At 45.3% G+C, this 27,343-nt stretch overlaps 2 protein-coding genes across 45 annotated transcripts in view; one reads left to right on the top strand and one right to left on the bottom strand.

The window, feature by feature from the left end:
- Positions 1 to 27,343, top strand: part of LOC118364942 (SEC14-like protein 1) — a 59,575-nt gene that overhangs the window by 14,522 nt on the left and 17,710 nt on the right. The gene's annotated exons all lie outside the window — the stretch shown is intronic.
- Positions 12,005 to 14,482, bottom strand: LOC127914459 (uncharacterized). Of its 39 annotated transcripts, none has more exons than XR_008088462.1 (5): positions 14,175 to 14,482; positions 13,740 to 14,104; positions 13,509 to 13,629; positions 13,347 to 13,400; positions 12,005 to 13,130 (listed from the first exon to the last, which is right to left on the bottom strand). XR_008088462.1 is itself a non-coding variant. In XM_052490601.1 (5 exons), exons 1-5 carry the CDS (start codon positions 14,286 to 14,288, stop codon positions 12,885 to 12,887), a joined length of 954 nt encoding a protein of 317 aa, XP_052346561.1. In that variant the 5' UTR covers positions 14,289 to 14,482; the 3' UTR covers positions 12,005 to 12,884. The 39 variants fall into 39 exon arrangements, 28 of the variants coding, with proteins under 28 accessions (XP_052346561.1, XP_052346552.1, XP_052346540.1 ...); XM_052490601.1 differs by having other exon boundaries at positions 12,005 to 13,184; XM_052490592.1 differs by having other exon boundaries at positions 12,005 to 13,562; positions 13,727 to 13,834; positions 13,889 to 13,942; positions 13,997 to 14,104.

Here is a 27,343-nt window from a genome sequence, read left to right as displayed (position 1 = left end):
GCAAGTATAAACACCATGGGACCATGCAGCCATCATACTGCTCAGGAAGGAGACTCATTCTTTCTCCTAGAGATGAACGTACTTTTGTGTGAAAAGTGCAAATCAATCCCAGAACAACAGCAAAGGACCTTGTGACGATGCTGGAGGAAACGGGTACAAAAGTATCTATATTCACAGTAAAACGAGTCCTATATCAGCATAACCTGAAAGGTCGCTCAGCAAGTAAGAAGCCACTGCTCCAAAACTGCCAGACTACGGTTTGCAACTGCACATGGGGACAAAGATCGTACTTTTTGGAGAAATGTTCTCTGGTCTGATGAAACAAAAATAGAACTGTCTGGCCATAATGATCATCGTTATGTTTTGAGGAAAAAGTGGGAGCCTAGCAATAAAAAGAATAGCATCCCAACTGTGAAGCACAGGGGTGGCAGCATCATGTTGTGGGGGTGCTTTGCTGCAGTAGGGACTGATGCACTTCACAAAATAGATGGCCTCATGAGGAAGGGAAATTGTGGATATATTGACGCAACATCTCAAGACATCAGTCAGGAAGTTAAAGCTTGGTCGCAAATGGGTCTTCCAAATGTACATTGACCCCAAGCACACTTCCAAAGTTGTGGCAAAATGGCTTAAGGACAACAAAGTCAAGGTATTGGAGTGGCCATTACAAATCCCTGACCACCTCCTATAGAACATTTGTGGGCAGAACTGAAAAAGTGTGTGCGAGCAAGGAGGCCTACAAACATGACTCGGTTACACCAGCTCTGTCAGGAGGAATGGGCCAAAAGGAAATACTCTCAATTAGTATTTGGTAGAATGTAAACTTCTGACCCACTGGGAATGTGATGACAGAAATAAAAGCTGGAATAAATCATTCCCAACAATTATTCTGACATTTTCACATTCTTAAAATAAAGTGGTCATCCTAACTGACCTAAGACTGGGAATTTTTACTATGATTAAATGTCAGGAATTTGTGAAACTGAGTTTAAATGTATTTGGATAAGGTGTATGTAAACTTCCGACTTCAACTGTAGGTCCCCTAGACCACCTTGAGGAAATGGTTGGTAAACCATATTAGGGCAACCTTGGCTTCATATTGAACGTGTGCCACATGATATGTGGTTGTGTTGCACTGTGGCGTACGATCTAGCTGCTTGGGTCTAACAAGCACCAGCAGTCATAATACTGTGATGGTCTTCAACTGGTCTTCTTGACTGGTCATTTGTGTACTGTACCAAGCAGACCACTCAAGAATTGTCCAGTCCAGGATGCACAAATCACTTCCAGTCCATAGTATGTAGACAACTCAGACCCCCACACCAGCTCAGGCCATTGTGAGAACCACTGACGGCTATGTCGCTACACCAACCCTTTTAATATCTGAATAGCAAACGATGGGAACTGTTATGTTGAACAGGAGTACCATTACTGAATTGGTTGCTGGTCTGTTTCCTCTGTTTAAAAATGCAGCACGTGTGCAGGCTTTTGGTGAGTGAGTGTCTCTTCTGGCTCCTACAGTATGCTAGAGTTGTACTCACTCACCCAGATCTGATGAGGATGTGTGCAGTGCAAAAACTGGAAGTATAGATGGAGCGTCTACCTCTCTCTGTCGTCTGTCTGCCCCTCTCTGTCGTCTGTCCATCTCTCTTTCACTCTCTCTCTCTGTTTCTCAATGAGTGTGTTTACATGCACGCAATAATGTGATTTATTGTGGATATTCAGGATTAATAGTTTTTACATGCTTTGCAAGATGGACGATTTTATTTCCCTAATAATCCTGTTTACATGGACACATCTGAAATCAGGATACCTGATGGCACTCTGATAAATGCAGAAAATCCCCAATCAAAATAAACATTCTACCACAGCGACCATGTTATTTTTGGGAAGCATATTTAATTCTGAACTACTTTGCATACATTCAGCTGTTCCAAACTCACCTCGCTCGCACTAAAGAGGGAGGCTCACTCTGCTGGTGCTAGTACACGCACAGATCAAATGCACAGCTGGAACGCCGATTTTTAAAACCAGGTGTTGTAATCGGTCTATGCTTACATGGATGTTGACCTTACGCCGATGTAAAATAAGCAGAGTAAGGTGTTTACGTGACTATTGCATAACCTGCCTATCTTAATCAGTTTAATATCAAAATATTACTGTGCATGTAAACGCACTCACTGTCCTTCTCTTTCGTTCTCTCTTTCGCTCCATCTTTGTCCCCCTCTTGGCACCACCCCCCCTATCTCTCCCTGCCTCTTTGCTCAGCCTCCAGAGCTAGAGGACAGGCCTGTCAGGCAGGGCTGTCACTGAGGGTTCACTAAATAAACGGTTCAGTGGCAGATGAGCAGTGGAAAAACACTGGCTTATTCAGCCTCTCCACAGTACAGTGGCTACAGGCCAGGAGGCGCATGTTCACTACATTAAACTGGGTTATGGTGGATTATTATCATCAGAATAACTCTCTGTTAACTTGTGTTTCTTCTTCATGACCGTGTTGCACAGAGCTAGGAGGAGGAGATGTTTTCATCATTTTCCTTAACCACCTCGTCTTGCTTTACTTAATAGGTGTTGTTACTCAATTTCCATTGGGAAATCAAAGTCGGCCAACTTCAAGACCTGTAACTATTTCTAGAAGATGTGCGATCAAAGCATTGTTTCAGTTCAATCCAATTTAACTGCACTTCAATTGAATGTGATTCAATGAACTATTTTGAGTTAAGCTATTGTAGCCATGCATTCAGGTTCTATTTGCTGCCTCAAATCAGCTTTCTCCACTAAAGCAAGGAAGAGAGGCAAATCTCCTCCCTGGTGAGTGGTGGGCAAACACTGGACAGGGGCCTATAAATAGTCTGTGAGTGGAGTCTGCTGGAGCACAACACCTGGGGGGGCAGGAGGGGAGGGGGACTGAACTGAAATAGCAGTAAAACCACATTGGGCTGCCTGAGGGTAGATGACCCTGCCTAAGGGACATCCGAGCTGGGATGAGCTGTCCTAAGGCTTCAGTTCGGCAAACCGAATGTTTTTGCTCGCGCGACCCTTTAAACGCCTTCACTTGAAAAACAAGCTGCAATAGTACTGTTTGTCCATCATGAGACGCTGTAGCCAGTATACACTTTCTAAAAAGTAGTCATGATTAATCTAACGCAAGAGATCTGTCATTCATTTTGACGTTTTTCCCGAGGAGATCTTAGCCGTGCAATTTTACATCTGACTAAGCTGTTTGGTGCCGTATTTCTCAAGGGAAAACAATTGCATGAAAACGATGAATCTCTCGTTGATTGAATAATCCCTACTGTTGACCAAACACCGACAAAGGGGCCAAGACTTCACTACCATCTTTGGCTTGCCTCGAAATGTTTGCGTGTGTGTGCACAAACAGCCCCCACCCCCCTCCAAAGAAACCTTGCAGAAGACCAAAACTAACAAAAGGTACAAAATGTTGTCATGATATAAGCCCGAACTGTCGAATGGGAAGCATGCGGACACCTTTTTGAGTCAGATGGGACGGGTTCTGTTAATCTGGGGCAGTAGCAGAGGGGGAGGAGAGAACCAACATAAGAAGCTGGGGAATCCAAGGCAGAGGGTTATTTGGCAGGCAAAATGGTTGAACAATGCAGATAGAAGTGGTTCACTGTGCGTCGTCATGGCCAATTGTTTTGTCCCTGTCCTGTCTTTTCTTGATTTGATATCTCTTTTGAACAAGTCGGCCTGAATCCTGAAGCCTAGTCGAAGAGCACTGGCTCACTATGCCACGTGTTCTCTAGCCTGTTATCTGTCCTTTTTTCTTTTACTGATGTGAGACTGGTACATGTACACTGACTGATCTGGCCCATTTCTAAAGCTAATGCGTTTGAAGAGGCAGTTTTGATATATTCTCTCTCCATGGGGAAATGACAAATTGGCAGACACTCAGGGTATTTTCTGGATCAAAAGGGGGCTGAGACGCTGGTCCCCCATCTGGGCCGCGTAGAGACATTTTTAGCATTTTTAAGACTATTTCCCGCAATTATACCGATTTCTCAATGGAGCTGAGAGATTGTTGCAGGTTTAAAGCAATTTCCTGTGACTCTTAAATATTCTGCCATGGAGCTGAGAGACCGAGGGGGAGGAAAAAAGTGTTTCTATGACGTGCCTTACTGAACAGAACATTGCCCTGGTGTTATTGATGCCCGAGTGTGATCACAAAGCCATGCAAGCGGTCTATTCCTGCTCTGCCCTCGGCCTAACGCCTTGACTGCACTATCGGAGTCTCCCTAGTAGTGAGGCAGCGTGTTCTACTTTGTGCCACACCTTCATGCAGCATAGCCGCGGTTGTGCGCCGCACGTGAATATACATGTTTTTGCAGGGTGCGTATGATTTGATATGTGGGTGTGTTGTAAACCGTGCTGTGTTGCCATCAGATTCTGTTTGGTATGACTAGGCCTGTTCTCCCCTTGCAGTTTGTCTTTCAATAGACTTGAACGTTTGGCAAACATGGCTTTTCATACTCTTTTTTATTTTATTTGATATTATGCTTTGAGGAATGTTGCATGTCTCACTTTCCTTCACTGTCACTTTTTTCTTCTATCTTTGAAAACTGTCAGTCTTCTGAAACGCACTCTTACCGTCTTTTGGAAGGAGAGAACTGAAGCGCTGCATTCCTCTTGACTGTCAATTACCTTTTTTAAACACATTCCTTCTAGAAGAAATACAGCCTCTTTCTTTGCTGTGCCTCAACCACCCACTCAAGGCAAGGACAGGATTGATGCAAAATGTTTCCACCTCTAGCAATGTTGCCATTGGGCTCAAAGGAATATATTAACAGCATCACAAAGTCCTTAGCCTGTTCTTGCCTTATAATAATAATAATAATAATATATGCCATTTAGCAGACGCTTTTATCCAAAGCGACTTACAGTCATGTGTGCATACATGTATGGGTGGTCCCGGGGATCGAACCCACTACCCTGGCGTTACAAGCGCCATGCTCTACCAACTGAGCTACAGAAGGCCTTGCAGCTGTCTGTTTTCCATAAGTATTAAAATAGTTCTATCCTGCTTTGACTTGAAGCAGGATTAAAGTAGGCCTACGTTGCATTAAAGCCACTTTTTAAAATGGAAAAACCATGTTTGATGTAGTTGATACCGTTCCTTCTCCAGCCTCCCAAATAAGGTGCCACCAACCTGTGCTGGACCCATGTATTAGGTGTCGATGATTAGGTCTATGTAGCATAGTGTTATACAATATGACTCCAGTTATAGTTTGCCTTTGCGCCCCTCCTAAGAAATAGCGGAAACGCTGAACGTTAATTCAAAAAAGATCAGACCGCTAACTTGAGTGATTTAGCACTTTGTCATTTTCCAAAATTACAATTTGTTTTTGAGGGTGAGTCAGGAAATAATTGCTCAGGGCTCCTGTGAAAGTGACTGATAAGGACAGAGAATTGCTGAGAAACACCGACCTCCAGCAGCCCAGCAATGGGAAACACAACTTCCTCTTTAACTAGGCTAGATGACGCATGACACTGTCAGCGGAGTCTCTCGGAAGGAAGTGTCCATCGGCTGCTACTGCAGCAGCTAACTAGTGTGCTTCAGTAATCTGGACACGTGCATATGCATGGGGTCGCACGCATACCGTCCAGCTTTCACTCGTGTAATATTTCTCTAGAGGAAGGGCTTTGGAAGGAAGTAAAACAACAATAGCTACAGAAACACAATAGTGGCCCATAGCCTCCCTTCAGCATACACTCCCGACTCCTACCTGCCTTCTCCGCAATAACAGGAAGTGTAGTTGATATTATTGTTGCTATTAGCACGCTGGGTTCACGGAGCCCATGAGCGTTTCACAAGCATTTCGGTACAATAGCATCTGCTAAATATGTGTATTTAACCAATAACATCTGATTTGAGATACTGTTCCCCATGGGAGGAGAGGGGATGTCGAGAGACTTGTTGTTCCATATTAGAAGACTCTTTGTCCTCCTCCTTGATGCAAACAACCACCATTTCCCCTAAGGACTATATGAGTTTGAAGGTTTGCGCTTTGGGGGAAGTTGTGTTCCCAAAGTAGGCGAGAGACGAACACTGTTTGTTGTTTCAGGTGAAGAGAGGCTCTGTGTTCTCATTAAAGCAACCAACCCCTTCCCTCCCTCCTCTCCCTCAGACTCCAATAGTGTCCAGATCAGATTTGATTAATTAGAGTAGCGTTGCTCACTATTTACCACACACCATACAAAGCGACTTAGGCTAGATCCACTAACAATGTATGTACTCTTATGTTTGTGATCCCTACAGGAATTGAACCCATGTCCTTTGGGGTACTAATGCCAAGCTCTTACCAACTGAGCCACAACAGACAGGGGGATACGCTAATCCACTAGATTAGGAAAAAGTACCACCGTGTCATCGGGTGAAGCATCAGTGTCCCATGCCAGCCTGCTACACATCTGGGCATGGTCAGAAAGGTGATTTTTAGCGTGGCCGTAAGCCTAGCCTGGCATGCCCATTATAAGTGGAGGGTTGTGCTAGGCTAATCCGCTAGGACAAAACGCCTGCTGTTGCAGCTGTACATCTGTGCACCTCTTTTTAGTCATATCCTCTTTGGATTGCAGCCTGGCCACCTCTGCACACTCTAGCAGATGGAGAGAGGCCATCTAAGGGTAATCTCCCTTAATATTTAATGGAAATGTCTGGGTTTTGCCATCAGCCAAGCAGCTGTGTGGCTACAGACTACAGACTACTATAGACTACTGATGCAATTTCCATGGCACTAGTGAATTAAGTAGAAAAATCACATGCAAAAATGTAAAAACATGTTTTCACTTTGTCGTCACGGGGTATTGTGTGAAGAAGGGTGAGTATTTTATTTTTTTAATCCAATTTGAATTCAGGCTGTAGTATGAATACTTTCTGAACCGACTGTAGCCCTATCCCTTCACTATGATTCTACACTGACAGAAAGTGCATTAGAGGCTTGGCTGTAGAAACCTCAAAACCTATAGAATTATGACGATATAATTTAAACTAGATTATTTTTAACAATTTTTTTTATGTATTTCACCATTCACCAAGTTCTCATTTACAACTGGGATCTGGCCGAGATAACGCAAAGCAGTGTCACACAGACAACAACACAGAGTTACACATGGAGTAAACAATAAACAAGCCAATAACACAATAAACAAGTCAATGACACCATAGAAAAAATCAAGTCTATATACAGTGTGTGCAAAAGGCATGAGGTAGGCAATAAATAGGCCATAGGAGTGAATAATTACAATTTAGCAGATTAACACTGGAGTGATAAATGAGCAGATGATAATGTGCAAGTAGAGATACTCGTGTGCAAAAGAGCAGAAAAGTAAATCAAATAAAAACAGTATGGGGATGAGGTAGGTAGATTGGGTGGGCTATTTACAGATGGACTATGTACAGCTGCAGCGATCGGTTAGCTGATCGTTGATAGTTAATGTTTAAAGTTGGTGAGGGAAATAAGTATCCAACTTCAGCAGTTTTTACAATTTGTTCCAGTCACTGGCAGCAGAGAACTGGAAGGAAAGGCGGCCAAATGAGGTGTTGGCTTTGGGGATGATCAGTGAGATATATATACCTGCTGGAACATGTGCTACGGTTGGGTGTTATCGTGACCAGTGAACTGAGATAAGGCGGAGCTTTACCTAGCATAGACTTATAGATGACCTGGAGCCAGTGGGTCTGGCGACAAATATGTAGCGAGGGCCACACGACTAGAGCATACAGGTTGCAGTGGTGGCTGGTATAAGGAGATTTGGTAACAAAATCAATGGCACTGTGATAGACTGCATCCAATTTGCTGAGTAGAGTATTGGAAGCGATTTTGTAGATGATCGGTGGGATAGTCAGTTTTACTAGGGTATGTTTGGCGGCGTGAGTGAGTGAAGGTGGCTTTGTTGCGAAATAGAAAGCAGATTCTCGATTTGATTTTGGATTGGAGATGTTTAATATGAGTCTGGAAGGAGAGTTTACAGTCTAACCAGACACCTAGGTATTTATAGTTGTCCACATTTTCTAGGTCTGAACCGTCCAGGGTGGTGATGCAAGTCGGGCGGGTGGGTGCGGGCAGCGAACGGTTGAAAAGCATGCATTTGGTTTTACTAGCATTTAAGAGCAGTTGGAGGCCACGGAAGGAGTGTTGTATGTCCACCTGACAAATTCCGACCCCTCTACCTCACAAAATGAGGATTGAATTTATACAGTATTATATGTGGAATCTTTAGGTAGAGGCCATGTCTAGGCCTATATATTGTGAAATATAAAGAACTTTTGTAGAGGGTTTAGATTTCACTCGAGGGTTGAGGGCACTCGACTCCCCTTGCGCCAAGGCAACACTGGGTGTTGGCTATATATGCAGTAACTGTGTATGTAACCAGCTCATTATGAGGATAACAAACTGCTCTTGGCAACCGCTGGACAGAGCTGATATCGGTCAACTGGTTCCAATTCCCTCTCCATCTTTCCTCTCTCTGTCCTTTCTCCCTGGACCTTCTCTCCTTTTCACCTTCTCTGTTTCTCTCTCCCCCACTGCATTGTGTCGTCAGCTGGCTGGTTAACCTCGCTCTTTCTTACCCCCCCCTTGTCACTTCTGTTTCTCACTCCTCTATTTCTCTCTCTCTCTCTCCACTTTTCTCACTTTCTCTCTGTGGGATATATGGCCTCAGTGTAAAGGTGTGCCAACAGTGCAGCAGGTCTGGCCTATGGGCAGCGTAATCAAATGGGCCTGCCACGCTTGGTTGTCCCTCTGAGCTTCTGTCCCTATAGTACTGTTTTCACTGTGTGTACTGCATTTTCAAAGCCTCATCGCATCCTTTCAGGGATGAACCTACAGCCAAGGAGAAGAAACATTGGAGATGATCACACAAACATTTTGTTATGAAATCAAGCAGATGATTGCAGATCCAAAGCACATCTCCCCAGGCCAATGGAAATATCATTTGAAACCTCACTACCTGTCCTTTCTCCTTTACTCACTACAGGTGGATCTGTTTTCCTCCAAGGCCCTATTTCTAAACTAGGTTGCTGACTTGGCCAGCTGTGCTCCGTCTCCGTTTGTCTCTGACCCAGTATAGAATAACAATTCAGTATGACGGGGCAGCCATCCCATCCCTCATCCTCATCCTGCCATGTCTTGACCCCATTCCTTCATCCCACTTCCTCCATCCCAGATCTAGGCTATTTCAGCTGTCGCAACATTCTCACCTGGGGTGCTATGGCTGATCTCTATCTCTAGATGTGTTGTTCTAATCTCCTAAGCCTGGGGATTGTCCATTTATTCTCTCAATGCATCCTGTCCAGCTTCGTCCTGTTTCAGGCTTTTGTCATTAGGATTTCAACATTCGTAGGCTACGTACAGCTGATTCATTCCTATGTTAACCTAGTGAGCTAATGGGAATTCAAGTGCACTTACTGCGCTAATGAGAATTTTTATGCAAGACTGAGCCATTTTTCGCGTTCTTTTGGGTTAGGCTAGATGTCTTTTTAATTTAGGTTTTGGGAAACATGAACTCTTAACATATTGCCTCCAGTATTTCCATTCTCTGTGATGTGAGTTGTTTATGCATTATGCAGAGAGTTGCCTTCTCCCCTGTGGCTGGCGTCATGCCAAAATCTTTTGCTTCAGAATTGTTCCTTCACACACTTTGTGAATGAGTCCGTCAGCGAGCAGCATCCGCCTGCGGAGTGTAATTCACTTCGTCGGACACAGTTCTGCGTCTGCCAGAGACTGGTTATAGCCCCTAGAGAAGCCCTCTGCTCTGTGAGGCAGCATTGATGAAAGACTGACTCTGGGCCTGCTATGTGCGAGTAAGCTGCATTAATAAGTGTGTCGGTTTCTACCAACTGGCTCGGGCCTGTGAGAATTATCCTGATCTGTTTCACTTATCACAGGACAAGGTTGAGATGCTGTGACGACAGCCCTCCCCCACTCCACCGCCTCGCTCTACCAGCAGTGACACACACACACACTAGGGATGGGTACTGAAACCCGGTATTAAGCTGGCCCTGGGGCTAAATTATGAAAGACCATAGTATCGATAAGCTCCGATGTTGTCTGTTCTGATTTCGGTACATGTCCTATTTATTGTTGCTAACCTAAACTTTATCTTGCCCATTTTATCTCACCAACCGTTTCTGATTTGCGAGAAGATTAAGACATTAGTCTTTGATGCATTTTTAGCTCTTCCCAATCCAGAAGAGTGAGATCTCTGGCGCGGAGCCTGTCTCTCTCACACGCTACAGCATACGCACACAAGAAAGACCCTGCTCTTAATTAGTGACGATGGCGGAGAGAACTAAACGCTCAAAAGTGTGGTTACACTTCGCCAGAGTCGACGCTGACAATGCTCGTTGCCACAAGTGCAACAAGACTTTTGCTTGTCAGGGCGGAAACACGAGCAATCTGTCCAAACATCTAAAGTGCATCCTGTACCAGGCAGAGAAAAGCACAGTTTGACTGCCAAGCTCGTGGGTCATTTCTCATTGTCCAATCTACGTTGGGTATGTATGCTAGCAGCATAGAGCCCACACAGTTAACTAGATTGAGAACATGGGTTCATGATTAAAAGGAACCATTAGCCAGCTAATTGTTTAGCTATGGGTGCGTTCAGATATTCAATCACCCATTTTTCAAGATTTTGCAACTTGTTTGTTAAAGTTGCAGCTACAATGAACCAACCCACTCCTCCCTCTAATACTGCTGGTCCAAGCCAAAGACAAGCCCACAGCCCCTTCACGCTGGCGGCTAGTGGGAGGATGACTGAGGAGAGGGTGAATGAGTGCCACCTTGCAAATCCAAGTTCATAGTGAAAGGCCTACACCCCTTTGCAACAGTGGAGTCCAAGGGCTTTAGGTAACAGAATGTCAGTCTATTGAGTTGTATTCCTGTTTAGGATATAGCAGTGTAAAAGGGTTGTATGTTAGTCCCATTACACAACAACAATTCAATAATGATAATTCAACACATGAAAACGATCAGCTGGCCATCACGTCAGACAGGTGGCCCAGCCACTGTCAGGACCACTATCTCACTGTTACAGTGCACTACACAAGCCAGGGGCAGTGTAAAACAGGTGGTCCTCCACACCAGGGCAGTGTAAAACAGGTGGTCCTCCACACCGGGGGCAGTGTAAAACAGGTGGTCCTCCACACCGGGGGCAGTGTAAAACAGGTGGTCCTCCACACCGGGGGCAGTGTAAAACAGGTGGTCCTCCACACCGGGGGCAGTGTAAAACAGGTGGTCCTCCACACCGGGGGCAGTGTAAAACAGGTGGTCCTCCACACCGGGGGCAGTGTAAAACAGGTGGTCCTCCACACCGGGGGCAGTGTAAAACAGGTGGTCCTCCACACCGGGGGCAGTGTAAAACAGGTGGTCCTCCACACCGGGGGCAGTGTAAAACAGGTGGTCCTCCACACCGGGGGCAGTGTAAAACAGGTGGTCCTCCACACCGGGGGCAGTGTAAAACAGGTGGTCCTCCACACCGGGGGCAGTGTAAAACAGGTGGTCCTCCACACCGGGGGCAGTGTAAAACAGGTGGTCCTCCACACCGGGGGCAGTGTAAAACAGGTGGTCGAAGTAGTGGCAGCGGAGATCTCAGACATTCTGGAAGAGTTCTGAGCTCTGAGACAGAGCCGAGCAAGATTGTAGCTGTGACTCTTGATAATGCTGGCAATATGGATGTTGCCATAAAGAGGCTACACATCCTAAAAAAAGGATGCTTTGCACACACATTGAATCTGGCAGCACAGAAAATCTACAACATTACTTCCATTTGATAAATGGGCAGCCCGAATCAGAGCAGTGGTCGTGTGGTTCAAGAGATCCTTGATGTCCAAAACAGTCTAGAAGGAAAAGCAGCAGCTCCTTGGTAAGAAAGCCAGTTCAATCTATTAAAGTATTATTTTGAAATTCCCACATTGAACAATAATAATTCAATATAGTGTGTGCGGTAATGAAATGTATGTTGTGTTTTTGTTGTTGTTTCAGTACTTCCTCAACACTCACTCATCCTTGATGTGAAGACCAGGTGGAACTCTATCTAATGAGAGATTCATGGAGCAGCATCCAGCCAGCCAAGCAGCAGCCTTGGACTCAGGACTGCAAAAAGCAATGAAGGACGAGGACTTCCATAAAGGCTGAGGAGTTTGTCCAGCTCATGAGAATCCTCTACACATCCACACTGTGTGTGTCATGTGATATGAATGCCACCTGTGGACAGATCAAACCCATCCTCCAAAAACTGGAAAAGCACTTCACTGTGAAGCATGAAGATACGTTTATGGCATCCATCAAAGAGAAGGTGTGGGAGAACCTCTCTGAGCGCTATCAGAATGAGGACATTCAAGCCTTCCTGCATGCGGCCACAGCAATGGACCCCGGATTTAAAGGGAGGCTGGTGAGTGATGCCACCTGGGACAGGCTGAGGAAGGCAACTGTTGAGGCCAATGTGACAGGAGCAACACCAGGGCTGTCAGAGGAGCCGGAGCAGACAGACACAGAGCAACAGGAGGAGGAGTCTGAAGGAGAGGAAATGGAGAAGACAGTCCTTCCATTGTACAAAACAAGGAGTGCCTTGGGAGAGCTGTTCTCAGAGGAGGACAGGGAGTTGAGGTTGACGATCCAACAGGACTCCTCGTCCCTCACCCTCATCGAGCGTGTTGACCTAGAGGTGGAGCTCTACAAAGGCCTGCCTCCCATCTCCATGGCTGAAGATCCTGTGATGTGGTGGTGGGAGAAGAGAGCTACTCTGTGCTCAAGCCTCCTCCACCCCTAGCGAGAGGGTATTTCCGACTGCAGGGAACACAATAAGTTAGGAGTGGTCCCGACTTCTGCCAGACAAGGAAATATGTTGATCTTTCTCCAGAATAACTGTTAAGAACTGTTAGTCCTTTTACAGTCTACCTGCATGCCCCACCCGTGTTGCTCTATACCACTGTATTGTCTTTTACAGTCTACCTGCATGCCCCACCCGTGTTGCTCTACACCACTGTATTGTCTTTTACAGTCTACCTGCATGCCCCACCCGTGTTGCTCTATACCACTGTATTGTCTTTTACAGTCTACCTGCATGCCCCACCAGTGTTGCTCTATACCACTGTATTGTCTTTTACAGTCTACCTGCATGCCCCACCAGTGTTGCTCTATACCACTGTATTGTCTTTTACAGTCTACCTGCATGCCCCACCCGTGTTGCTCTATACCACTGTATTGTCTTTTACAGTCTACCTGCATGCCCCACCCGTGTTGCTCTATACCACTGTATTGTCTTTTACAGTCTACCTGCATGCCCCACCCGTGTTGCTCTATACCACTGTATTGTCTTTTACAGTCTACCTGCATGCCCCACCCGTGTTGCTCTACACCACTGTATTGTCTTTTACAGTCTACCTGCATGCCCCACCCGTGTTGCTCTACACCACTGTATTGTCTTTTACAGTCTACCTGCATGCCCCACCCGTGTTGCTCTATACCACTGTATTGTCTTTTACAGTCTACCTGCATGCCCCACCCGTGTTGCTCTATACCACTGTATTGTCTTTTACAGTCTACCTGCATGCCCCACCCGTGTTGCTCTACACCACTGTATTGTCTTTTACAGTCTACCTGCATGCCCCACCTGTGTTGCTCTACACCACTGTATTGTCTTTTACAGTCTACCTGCATGCCCCACCACTGTGTTGCTCTATACCACTGTATTGTCTTTTACAGTCTACCTGCATGCCCCACCCGTGTTGCTCTATACCACTGTATTGTCTTTTACAGTCTACCTGCATGCCCCACCTGTGTTGCTCTACACCACTGTATTGTCTTTTACAGTCTACCTGCATGCCCCACCCGTGTTGCTCTATACCACTGTATTGTCTTTTACAGTCTACCTGCATGCCCCACCCGTGTTGCTCTACACCACTGTATTGTCTTTTACAGTCTACCTGCATGCCCCACCCGTGTTGCTCTATACCACTGTATTGTCTTTTACAGTCTACCTGCATGCCCCACCAGTGTTGCTCTATACCACTGTATTGTCTTTTACAGTCTACCTGCATGCCCCACCAGTGTTGCTCTATACCACTGTATTGTCTTTTACAGTCTACCTGCATGCCCCACCCGTGTTGCTCTATACTGTATTGTCTTTTAGTCACTGTATTGTCTTTTACAGTCTACCTGCATGCCCCACCCGTGTTGCTCTATACCACTGTATTGTCTTTTACAGTCTACCTGCATGCCCCACCCGTGTTGCTCTATACCACTGTATTGTCTTTTACAGTCTACCTGCATGCCCCACCCGTGTTGCTCTACACCACTGTATTTTGTTTTGCAGGAAAATATTGTTTATTTAATTTGTTATACATTTCTATCGTCACAACATTCGTCTATAATAGTAATTTGTTCAAAACATTGCTGTTTCTTTTGCTGTAAATAATTGCTTAATTTGTTTTACATTTCAGAAAATAAAGCAATGTTAATTCTGTTATTAATTTGTTTCTGTTTTTGTGTTTTTTTTTAATACAAAGAGGAACCAATAAGAATACCGATAAAGTGCAGTATCGGTAAGAGTAGTAATACCATTAAAATCTTAACGATACCCATCCCTACACACGTCACACAGTTGACCGTTAGCGTATTCTGCTGCACCAACATGGTGCAGTCTGTGACTCACTGCAGACATAGGGAGCCAGTGTGACGTTCATAGGAATATGATTGACCTACATATTCCCATACTGTTTGTGTGTGTGTGTGTGTGTGTGTGTACAGTTGTGGCCAAAAGGCTTGAGGATGACACACACATTGATTTCCACAAAGTTTGATGCTTCAGTGTCTAGATATTTTACTATGGAATACCGAAGTATAATTACAAGCATTTCATAAGGAGTGGCAGGGTAGCCTAGTGGTTAGAGCAGATTTGCAAGTTCAAATCCCTGAACTGACAAGGTACAAATCTGTCGTTCTGCCCCTGAACAGGCAGTTAACCTACTGTTCCTAGGCCGTCATTGGAAATAAAAATTTGTTCTTAACTGACTTGCCTCGTTAAAAAGGTAAATAAAAAAAAAATGATAAGTGTCAGGCTTTTATTGGCAATTACATGAAGTTGATGCAAAGAGTCAATATTTACAGTGTTGACCCTTCTTTTTCAAGACCTCTGCAGTCTGCCCTGGCATGCTGTCAATTAACTTCTGGGCCACACTGATGGCAGCCCATTCTTGCATAATCAATTTTTGTAGTTTGTAAGAATTTGTGGGTTTTTGTTTGTCCACCCACCTCTTGAGGATTGACCACAAGTTCTCAATGGGATTAATGTCTGGGGAGTTTCCTGGCCATGGACCAAAAATATTGATGTTTTGTTCCCCGAGCCACTTAGTTATCACTTTTGCCTTATGGCAAGGTGCTCCATCATGCTGGAAAAGGCATTGTTCGTCACCAAACTGTTCCTGGATGGTTGGGCGAAGTTGCTCTCGGAGAATGTGTTGGTACCATTCTTTATTCGTGACTGTGTTCTTCGGCAAAATTGTGAGTGAGCCCACTCCCTTGGCTGAGAAGCAACCCCACACATGAATGGTCTCAGGATGCTTTACTGTTGGCATGACACAAGACTGATGGTAGCGCTCACCTTGTCTTCTCCGTACAAGCTTTTTTCCAGATGCCCCAAACATTCGGAAAGGGGCTTCATCAGAGAAAATTACTTTACCCCAGTCCTCAGCAGTCAGTCCAATCCCTGTACCTTTTGCAGAATATCAGTCTGTCCCTGATGTTTTTCCTGGAGAGAAGTGGCTTCTTTGCTGCCCTTCTTGACACCAGGCCATCCTCCAAGTCTTCGCCTCACTGTGCGTGCAGATGCACTCACACCTGCCTACTGCCATTCCTGAGCAAGCTCTGTACTGGTGGTGCCCCAATCCCGCAGCTGAATCAACTTTAGGAGATGGTCCTGGCGCTTGCTGGACTTTCTTGGGCGCCCTGAAGCCGCCTTCACAACAATTGAAAGGCTCTCCTTGAAGTTCTTGATGATCTGATAAATGGTTGATTTAGGTGCAATCTTACTGGCAGCAATATCCTTGCCTGTGAAGCCCTTTTTGCGCAAAGCAATGATGACGGCACGTGTGTCCTTGCAGATAACCATAGTTGACAGAAGAAGAACAATGATTCCAGGCACCACCCTTCTTTTGAAGCTTCCAGTCTTATTAGAACTCAATCAGCATGACAGAGTGATCTCCAGCCTTGTCCTCGTCAACACTCACACCTGTGTTAACGAGGGAATCACTGACATGATGTCAGCTGGTCCTTTTGTGGCAGGGCTGAAATGCAGTGGAATTGTGTTCTGGTGATTCAGTTCATTTGCATGGCAAAGAGGGGCTTTGCAATTAATCTGATCACTCTTCATAACGTTCTGTATATGCAAATTGCCATCATACAAACTGAGCCAGCAGACTTTGAAAATGAATATTTGTGTCATTCTCAAAACGTATGGCCACGACTGTATACCAGTATGTAGGCTAGGCTATATGTACAGTGTGTGAGTCCCTCCCCCATACTGTGTAAGTGAATACGCAGGAACACACTCCTTCTGTGCAGTTAATTCTCTCTGACGCAGTAGACCACATCACTCGCGCCCTGCTCTCCCTCCGGTCTTCCTCGTTGCCCCACACTTCACGGCCCATAGCCTCCTGACACAGCAGCCTTTATTTCCAGGAAGCAATGATGCCATGCTCAATGCAGCCTCTGCACCATTCACTAATACAGTCAATGGAGATGCACCACAACTAGTGAGGATGGGAAGACATTATGAAAAGAGGACCAGTTTCCAATAGCTGTCAGTGAAGATGCCATATTGTTTCTTTTCAACTAGTTAATGGGGATGGGAAGATTCCCTCAGCCATCAATAAAGATGCCAGGGATATGTGTTTCCTGTAAGTCAATGGAGGTGCAGCGCTGGCCATACAGTGCCTTCGGAAACGATTCAGACCCCATGACTTTTTCCACATTTTGTTAGGTTACAGCCTTATTCTAAAATTGATTAAATAGTTTTCCCCCCTCAATCTACACACAGTACCCCATAATAACAATGCTTTTACATTTAAATTTTAAATGTGCTAATTTCTTTAAAATATAAAACATTATCACATTTACATAAGTTTTCAGACCCTTTACCCAGTACTTTAAGCACCCTTTGGAAGCAATTACAGCCTCAAGTCTTCTTGGGTATCGCGCTACAAGCTCGGCACACCTGTATTTGGGGAGTTTCTCGCATTCTTCTCTGCAGATCCTCTCATGCTCTGTCAGGTTGGAGGGGGAGCTTTGCTGCACATCTATTTTCAGGTCTCTTCAGAGATGTTTGACCGAGTTCAAGTCCAGGCTCTGGCTGGGCCACTCAAGGATATTCAGAGACTCCTATATTGTCTTCGCTGTGTGCTTAGGGTTGTTGTCCTGTTAGAAGGTGAACCTTCACCTCAGTCTGAGTTCCTGAGTGCTCTGGAGCAGGTTTTCATCAAGGATCTCTCAGTACTTTTTTCCGTTCATCTTTCCCTCGATCCTGACTAGTCTCCCAGTCCCTGCCGCTGAAAAACATCCTGGTGCTGCCACCACCATGCTTCACTGTAGGGATGGTGCCAGACAATTTCCTCCAGACTTGATGCTTGCCATTCAGACCAAAGAGTTATATCTTGGTTTCATCAGACCAGAGAATATGGTTTCCGATTTGGTCTCATAATCTTTAGGTGGCTTTTGTCAAACTCCAAGCGGGCTTTCATGTGCCTTTTTACTGAGGAGTGGCTTCCGTCTGGCCACTCTACCATAAAGTCCTTATTGGTGTAGTGCTGCGGAGATGGTTGTTCTTCTGGAAGGTTCTCCCATTTCCACAGAGGAACTCTGGAGCACTGTCAGAGTGACCATCAGGTTCTTGGTCACCTTGCTGACCAAGGCCCTTCTCCCCCGATTGCTCAGTTTGGCCGGGCGGCCAGCTCTAGGAAGAGTCTTGGTGGTTCCTAACTTCTTCCATTTAAGAATGATGGGGGCCAATGTGTTCTTGGGGAACTTCAATGCTGCAGAAATCTTTTGGTACACTTCCCCAGATTTTTGCCTCAACACAATCCTGTCTCTGAGCTCTACGGGCAATTCCTTCGACCTCATGGCTTTGTTTTTGCTCTGACATGCTGTCAACTGTGGGACATATATAGACAAGTGTGTACCACAGGTGGACTCCAATCAAGTTGTAGAAACATCTCAAGGATGATCAATGGAAACAGGATGCACCTGAGCTCAATTTCGAGTCTCATAGCAAATGATCTGAATACTTATATAAATAAGGTATTTCTTTTTTTTTTTTTTTTAATACATTTGCAAAACACATCTTTTCACTTTGTCATTATGGGGGTAGATTGCTGAGGATGTTTTATTAAAATCAATTTTAGAATAAGGCTGTAACAACCAAAGTGTATAAAAAGTCAAGGGGTCTGAATACTTTCTGAAGGCACTGTATATAGTCAAAGGGGTTAGGAAGACATTATTTCTCAAACTTCAATGTAGATGGCAGTGTTTCTTGTTTCCTGCCACAGTCAATGATGGTGCAGGTCAATGTGTCCATAGCCAGGCAATGAAGATTTGATACTTCCAGTATTTCCCATTACAATCAATGAACCTGCAGCACTGCTCATTCAAGATGTGTTCCATTTACAGTCACTGATATGATACTGTCTACTTATAAAAGTTGATGAAGATGGTAGTTTTAATATATTAGTTGATTAAGTAAGTTTCCCATTTCAGGAATTTCCAGTCAATAACATGCCATGTAGCCTAATACCAACAACCAGACTGGTATGTTTAATGCAGTAGTCAGCATCAGGAAATGCTGTGGTGGCAGACAAAATGTAGGCTATGAAACAACTATCAATTGGGACCGCCTCATTCTGCCCAGACACCTCTTTTTCTAGTAGCCCAACTCCGTTGGTTAAATATAAGGACTACTTTATGTTGCAGAGGTAGAACCATTTGTAGCATTACGGGGCAACACATTAGCTTTGTGTATGTCACGTTGGCAGTGGCCTCTCTAAATGCCAGCCTGGTCGTGGCACAGTGAGTGTGTACTTTTAGCTCAGCATGTCCTGTTTTGATGGCAAGAGTGTTTGACAGATGGGCTTCCTCTGCTCTCCTCGGTCCTCTCTCTCACTCACACACACCATCTCCTGCCGACTGCATTCCCAGAAAGGGGGCCAATGCCCACTATACCGTCCTTGGCAGAGCCAAGGATTCTGCCCTGACAATACCCTCTGTGTTGATGAGAGCTGTAGAGTGGGTGGTGGTGGGTACTAAGTAGCTGCCCTATACAGAGCTTAGGCTAGCTATGGAGCTATTCAAATAGTTCTAATAGTTTTCACCCCTACACACCTCCCCACGGAAACACAATCTTCTTGAGTGTGCTGTACAGTCCTGATGCTTGTTGCACCATACTGAATACTGCAGTTAAACTCTGTCGCTACTTAGCATTGTGATTATGAGTGTGGCATACAAGCAGGATATTAACAAGTAAAGTAGCCTTTTCACCTGAATGTCCAGAACAATAGGAACACCCCCTTTTGCCCTCCAGAACAGCCTCAATTCGTCAGGCCATGCTCAACAAGGTGTCAAAAGCGTTCCACTGGGATGTTGGCCCATGTTGACCCCAATGCTTCCCACTGTTGACCCCAATGCTTCCCACTGTTGACCCCAATGCTTCCCACTGTTGACCACAATGCTTCCCACTGTTGACCACAATGCTTCCCACTGTTGACCCCAATGCTTCCCACTGTTGACCCCAATGCTTCCCACTGTTGACCCCAATGCTTCCCACTGTTGACCCCAATGCTTCCCACTGTTGACCCCAATGCTTCCCACTGTTGACCCCAATGCTTCCCACTGTTGACCCCAATGCTTCCCACTGTTGACCCCAATGCTTCCCACTGTTGACCCCAATGCTTCCCACTGTTGACCCCAATGCTTCCCACTGTTGACCCCAATGCTTCCCACTGTTGACCCCAATGCTTCCCACTGTTGACCCCAATGCTTCCCACTGTTGACCCCAATGCTTCACACTGTTGACCCCCCCAATGACCCCTTCCCACAATGCTTCCCACTGTTGACCCCAATGCTTCCCACTGTTGACCCCAATGCTTCCCATTGTTGACCCCAATGCTTCACACTGTTGACCCCAATGCTTCCCACTGTTGACCCCAATGCTTCCCACTGTTGACCCCAATGCTTCTCACTGTTGACCCCAATGCTTCCCACCGTTGTCAAGTTGGCTGGATGTCTATTTGGTGGTGGACCATTCTTGATACACACATACAGGAAACTGTTGAGTGTGGAAAAACCCAGCACCGTTGCAGTTCTTGACACACTCAAACCGGTGCAACTACTACCATACCCCGTTCAAAGGCACTTAGATTTTTTCATACTCATTCACACTCAGAATGGCGAACACACACAATCCATGTCTTAAGAATATATATTTTTTAAATATTTCTTTTACGTGTCTCCTCCCCTTCATCTGCACTGATTTGAAGTGAATGTTGGTTTTCCTAATGATTTGTACTCTGTGTATAACATATAACAGGGAAGCCATTGCATCCTGATATGCCCCACTTTAAAAGCTGTATAACCTGTTAGCCTATGCTCTGGATTGAGCAGGAGTGACAGGCCTCTGTGTATTACCCAAGGACTCCCAACGGCGCGGTTCCACCTACTCCAGGCCACATGAACTATTCCCCATTCAACGCTCAGTCAATAGCTATTATCCTATTAAACAGGAGAGGTGAGGGACTGGGCAGGATAAGGAAACCAGTTTTGGTGAGCAGTGAAAATACTTTAAATGGAGGCCATGACACCTGGCAGGAGTTTGCCACTTAAAGGGGATGTAGGCTATTCTACACTGCCTACAGAAAGGACAAACCATAGAAATGTAATAGGAATACTCAAAGGGATCCTTAAAGTCCCTAGGGCTGTGTCTCAATAGCTTGTAATGGCTTCCTTCCTCATCTCCTTTCCTTGACCACTAAACCTAAAGGATGTGATGGTTTATGAAATCTATCCAGCCCTGTTCAGTACTCACAGGAACGGAGACAAGGAAAGGGAGTCACTCAGGAGTATTAAGACAAGTAGGATCAAGTAAAAAAATTAATAATAATTAACCTATTTTTGTGAGACTTACCAAGTCTGCACTTGCACAAAACCAATATTTTCTTAGCATTTCGACCATTCAGAACAGTCTGGAACACAGCGGTCTCTAGATTTTATCCCCGTCTCTCTCTCTCCCAGTGCTCCGCTGTGACCTACTTTTGACTTTATGGCTTTTCTGGCTAAACCCCCCCCCCCCCACACACACACACACATTACATTTGGTGCAGCCTGCACCAGGCAGTCGTGTGTGAGATCTTCATCTCTCTTGAATAGATGTGGAACTATGTGCCATATTTCAGCCTAAATGCCAGTGGGAGAGGTGCCCAAAGTATTGCCAGTTGGCTGCAGCCTGTGACACATGCCGCCACCCTACAGTCCTGCTTAAGAACATATTGAACCGTCATGGAACCCTGGGCCATGTTCAATAGTGGTGCACTATATAGGGAATAGGGTACCGTTTCAAACACACTCAATACGTCCATTGATCACTGCCATCATAGTCAGCAACACAGCAAGCCCCTGGCATCCAGGCCTGGCATTGGCAGTGCAGTACTTTCCAGAATAGTGCCGCAAGCTAACACAATAATGCTCCTTTTGTTCCTATGTTTACAAAGTGTGTGTGTGTGTGTGGGCCTTGCCCTGAATTCAATCCACTTTGTGCTGGAAAAAGAAGAGAAATGGAATAATGGCTATAGGGAAAGTTTAAAAAAGGAGGGAAAGTTTAAAAAAGGAGGGGGTTCTAATTTCAAATATTACTATGGCATGTCACCTGAAGACTTGTGTAGGTCTGTTGGACCAAAGAGCTCCGTATGTAACCGAACTCTCCAAATACCTCAATCTCTTTTGTACAAATAGCTTCATTCTAAGGTAAACGTCTCTCTCTTTCAAACAAGATAATAGTTTCGTCAACAGCAAAAAGAACGTTCCGGCCCTATCACGAACATCTAAATGCCTTTGTTTAGAGACAGGACGACATTCGCACCTAACTAGGAAGTCCACTGGAGTCCATTTCAATTGTGTTTGAGATGATGTCCCTTGCAACTGTGACCGTTTCTTTCAGTAACACCGGCACTGTGGTATCGGCACTGTAAACAGTGTGTTGATTTAAGCCGTGGGTCCCGACATTACTGTCTATTGATTTAACCATTAGGCTACGTCAGCACTATGCTACTGCATCCATGTTCCCTCCGTGTGTGTGTGTGTGTGTGTTTTAGGGAGAGTGTAGGACTAGATATCTGTGATCTCAGTTTGTATTAGGGCCTGTCTGCGTTGGCTATTTTTTTTAAAAGCTCTTAATCAGATCCTGTCATCTGATCTAGAGTCAGTTCTTAGTGTCGGCTAGATCTCTGCTGATTGCCAGGCAGGGTGAAGAACTGATCTCAGAGCAAACCTTAGCTTAATTAGAGCTGATGTAATTGTTGTGACGTGAGGATGATATGTATGTGTGTGTGCCGTGCAGACGGGCTGCTCCGCCCCAAGCAACAGGAGTCTCTACTCTACCCCACTTCTTTCACACACACACAGTGGGCATACATAGCGGAAACAGGTCTCATAAACACACTGTGGTCCAGTGGTCCATCGCAGGGCAAGTCAATTTCCTTGACCAACACACACATTCTCTCACACACACACACACACACAAACATTATTACTGCTAGCGACGAACGTTGCGGCAACACTGAGGCAGTCACACGCCCACACATCAGCTCCAGCAGCCTGGCTTTGGCCAGTGTCCTTCCATTTCTAAAGACCAGCCTCTTTCAAAGCCACACTCACACACCATCTAGTCTCCTCTAGTCTGGAAATATTCTTGAATAATATCATGTGGTTCCTTTTCCACCCGACTAATTTATTCCCACTGTTTTCACTTCCATTCCAACGTGTCCTCTGTTCCCCTTCCTGAAAACACTAAGAATTAGTTCCTCTTCCAGTCTTCCACCCTCAGTCTTACTATCCTTTCCTAAAGGAAGAAGGCCTTTCTATTTCCTGGAAAGGATTAGGTATTGTGTATTGTTTTGATATTTCCCTCATGCATGTCTGGAAAGTGATCCTATAAACATCCCAGCTAAATTCCTGGGAATGTTACTCACACACTTGGCCTGCCTATCCTTTAGTGTATCCTGTAGCTATGGAGACCTGAGCTCACACACACACACACACACACACACACACACACACACACACACACACATGCTTGTGTGCTTATTTGTACATTCTCATATAGCCAATTTAGTCAAATATTTTCTCCTTTCCTTTTTCTTGTTGACAGCTAGCCTAATCTGCTCCAGGGAAGGGTTGCGCTGGAGGCAATCCAATCGATATTTTTCTGTGCTGTGTTGGAGCTCCATCAGTTGGATCTGTTTGGATTAACTGCTGCATTTGACTGCCTGTAGCTCTGTTTGTATCAATCAGTCAGTTCAGTTATAGAACCCATTGGGAAAGGGGGATACCTAGTCAGTTGTCCAACTGAAATGTCTTCCGCATTTAACCCAGCCCCTCTGAATCAGAGAGGTGCGGGGGGGCCTGCCGTAATCGACATCCACATCTCCGGTGTGGGTTAACTCCCTTGCTCGGGGACAGAACGACAGTTTTTTTTTTTACCTTGTGAGCTCAGCAACCTTCCGGTTATCAAATCAAATTTTATTTGTCACATACACATGGTTAGCAGATGTTAATGCGAGTGTAGCGAAATGCTTGTGCTTCTAGTTCCGACAATGCAGTAATAACCAACAAGTAATCTAGCTAACAATTCCAAAACTACTACCTTATAGACACAAGTGTAAGGGGATAAAGAATATGTACATAAAGATATATGAATGAGTGATGGTACAGAGGGGCATAGGCAAGATACAGTAGATGGTATTGAGTGCAATATATACATATGAGATGAGTATGTAAACAAAGTGGCATAGTTAAAGTGGCTAGTGATACATGTATTACATAAAGATGCAGTAGATGATATAGAGTACAGTATATACATATACATATGAGATGAATAATGTAGGGTATGTAAACATATTAGGTAGCATTGTTTAAAGTGGCTAGTGATACATCATTTCCCATCAATTCCCATTATTAAAGTGGCTGGATTTGAGTCAGTGTGTTGGCAGCAGCCACTCAATGTTAGTGGTGGCTGTTTAACAGTCTGATGGCCTTGAGATAGAAGCTGTTTTTCAGTCTCTCGGTCCCAGCTTTGATGCACCTGTACTGACCTCGCCTTCTGGATGATAGCGGGGTGAACAGGCAGTGGCTCGGGTGGTTGTTGTCCTTGATGATCTTTATGGCCTTCCTGTGACATCGGGTGGTGTAGGTGTCCTGGAGGGCAGGTAGTTTGCCCCCGGTGATGCGTTGTGCAGACCTCACTACCCTCTGGAGAGCCTTACGGTTGTGGGCGGAGCAGTTGCCGTACCAGGCGGTGATACAGCCCGACAGGATGCTCTCGATTGTGCATCTGTAGAAGTTTGTAAGTGCTTTTGGTGACAAGCCGAATTTCTTCAGCCTCCTGAGGTTGAAGAGGCGCTGCTGCACCTTCTTCACGATGCTGTCTGTGTGGGTGGACCAATTCAGTTTGTCTGTGATGTGTACGCCGAGGAACTTAACTTACTACCCTCTCCAAAACTGTTCCATCAATGTGGTTAGGGGGGTGTTCCCTCTGCTGTTTCCTGAAGTCCACAATCATCTCCTTAGTTTTGTTGACGTTGAATGTGAGGTTATTTTCCTGACACCACACTCCGAGGGCCCTCACCTCCTCCCTGTAGGCCGTCTCGTTGTTGTTGGTAATCAAACCTACCACTGTTGTGTCGTCCGAAAACCTGATGATTGAGTTGGAGGCGTGCGTGGCCACGCAGTCGTGGGTGAACAGGGAGTACAGGAGAGGGCTCAGAACGCACCCTTGTGAGGCCGCAGTGTTGAGGATCAGCGGTGTGGAAATGTTGTTGCCTACCCTCACCACCTGGGGCGGCCCGTCAGGAAGTCCAGTACCCAGTTGCACAGGGCGGGGTCGAGACCCAGGGTCTCGAGCTTGATGACGAGCTTGGAGGGCACTATGGTGTTAAATGCCGAGCTGTAGTCGATGAACAGCATTCTCACATAGGTATTCCTCTTGTCCAGATGGGTTAGGGCAGTGTGCAGTGTGGTTGATCGTCTGTGGACCTATTTGGGCGGTAAGAAAATTGGAGTTGGTCTAGGGTGTCAGGTAGCACTTCATGATGACGGAAGTGAGTGCTACGGGGCGGTAGTCGTTTAGCTCAGTTACCTTAGCTTTCGTGGGAACAGGAACAATGGTGGCCCTCATGAAGCATGTGTGAACAACAGACTGGGATAGGGATTGATTGAATATGTCCGTAAACACACCAGCCAGCTGGTCTGCGCATGCTCTGAGGGTGCGGCAGGGGATGCCGTCTGGGCCTGCAGCCTTGCGAGGGTTAACACGTTTAAATGTTTTCCTCACGTCGGCTGCAGTGAAGGAGAGTCCGCATGTTTTAGTCGCGGGCCGTGTCAGTGGCACTGTATTGTCCTCAAAGCGGGCAAAAAAGTTATTTAGTCTGCCTGGGATCAAGACATCCTGGTCCGTGATGGGGCTGGTTTTCGTTTTGTAATCCGTGATTGACTGTAGACCCTGCCACATACCTCTTGTGTCTGAGCCGTTGAATTGAGATTCTACTTTGTCTCTATACTGACGCTTAGCTTGTTTGATTGCCTTGCGGAGGGAATAGTTACACTGTTTGTATTCGGTCATGTTTCCGGTCACCTTGCCCTGATTAAAAGCAGTGGTTCGGGCTTTCAGTTTTAGTTTCTGTCTGTAGGCAGGGATCAACAAAATTGAGTTGTGGTCAGCTTTTCCGAAAGGAGGGCGGGGCAGGGCCTTGTATGCGTCACGGAAGTTAGAATAGCAGTGATCCAAGGTTTTTCCAGCCCTGGTTGCGCAATCGATATGCTGATAAAATTTAGGGAGTCTTGTTTTTCAGATTAGCCTTGTTAAAATCCCCAGCTACAATGAATACAGCCTCCGGATAAATGGATTCCAGTTTGCAAAGAGTCAAATAAAGTTCGTTCAGAGCCATCGATGTGTCTGCTTGGGGGGGAATATATACGGCTGTGATTATAATCGAAGAGAATTCCCTTAGTAGATAATACGGTCGACATTTGATTGTGAATAATTCTAAATCGGGTGAACAGAAGGACTTGAGTACCTGTATGTTGTTATGATCACACCACGATACTGACCCAACGCTCTAACCACTAGAATCATGTGACAATGGGGCGGTGGCTCGCGTGACTGACTAGGCCTTTGTCCCAATTACTGTTTAATCTTTTGAACATCCTTAAATATTTCCAACTTCCTTGCCGTCACTATACACAACCTCTGATAGAAGTCACAGCAACATGTGGGGAAACCATCCAGCCATTAAACCGATCAGCATTAATGATGGATATGAAACAAGGAAGGAGACCATGTCAGAGTATTGGAACATGTCCTCGTCTACCTCTTGTCACCTGTCAACGCCGAGCGTGACACACTTCTTACGTGACTTTAAGACACCCTTATCTTGAATTGACTTTTTAATAGCACCATGATGCTTTGTCAATATTAGACAGCCTAAGGCCTAAATATTGACCCAGTCGCCATTGCGAGTTTTGGATGTTTGAGCATGTGCTCAGCTGTGACAAAACATCGAGTCATGCTTGCAAATGTGGTATTTGAGTTTTGGTGATGTCACTCGGGCCTTTTGATATGTAATACGTAGGTCATTTCCTGTTTGGAAGAGGCATCCCGGATTGATTTGACCTGTATCTCGAGGGCGTCTCAAACATCATGTGACACCTTCAACAAACTAGTACATTGTCTTTGGGTTACCGCTAAAAAGCACTACAAGGTACACTCTGCAACATGTTTAGAAGGCACTTGGTGGGTTATGTCATTTCTAGTTACCCATCGTTGTTTTTCCCTCACTGATCTGAAAGTCAGCTCTTCCCCCTGAGTCAGAACACTGAGTACTGGCTTGAGTGGTGTTGTGACTTGTGTGTCTCTGTTTAAATAGTCACTATCATGGCCTTTACAATTTCTGTTTTGCTTCCCTATTTGTTGTGGAGTTTGTTTTCCTTTGTCATGTGACCTTTGTTTAACATTGGGGGTATGTTGACTCTTATGTACATCTAACCTCCAAAATAAATCAAACACTTGAGTAAAT

The sequence above is a fragment of the Oncorhynchus keta genome, chromosome 32 (assembly GCF_023373465.1).
Source record: "Oncorhynchus keta strain PuntledgeMale-10-30-2019 chromosome 32, Oket_V2, whole genome shotgun sequence".
In the NCBI taxonomy this organism is placed as follows: domain Eukaryota; kingdom Metazoa; phylum Chordata; class Actinopteri; order Salmoniformes; family Salmonidae; genus Oncorhynchus; species Oncorhynchus keta.
This window is presented reverse-complemented; position numbering and strand designations above follow the sequence as displayed.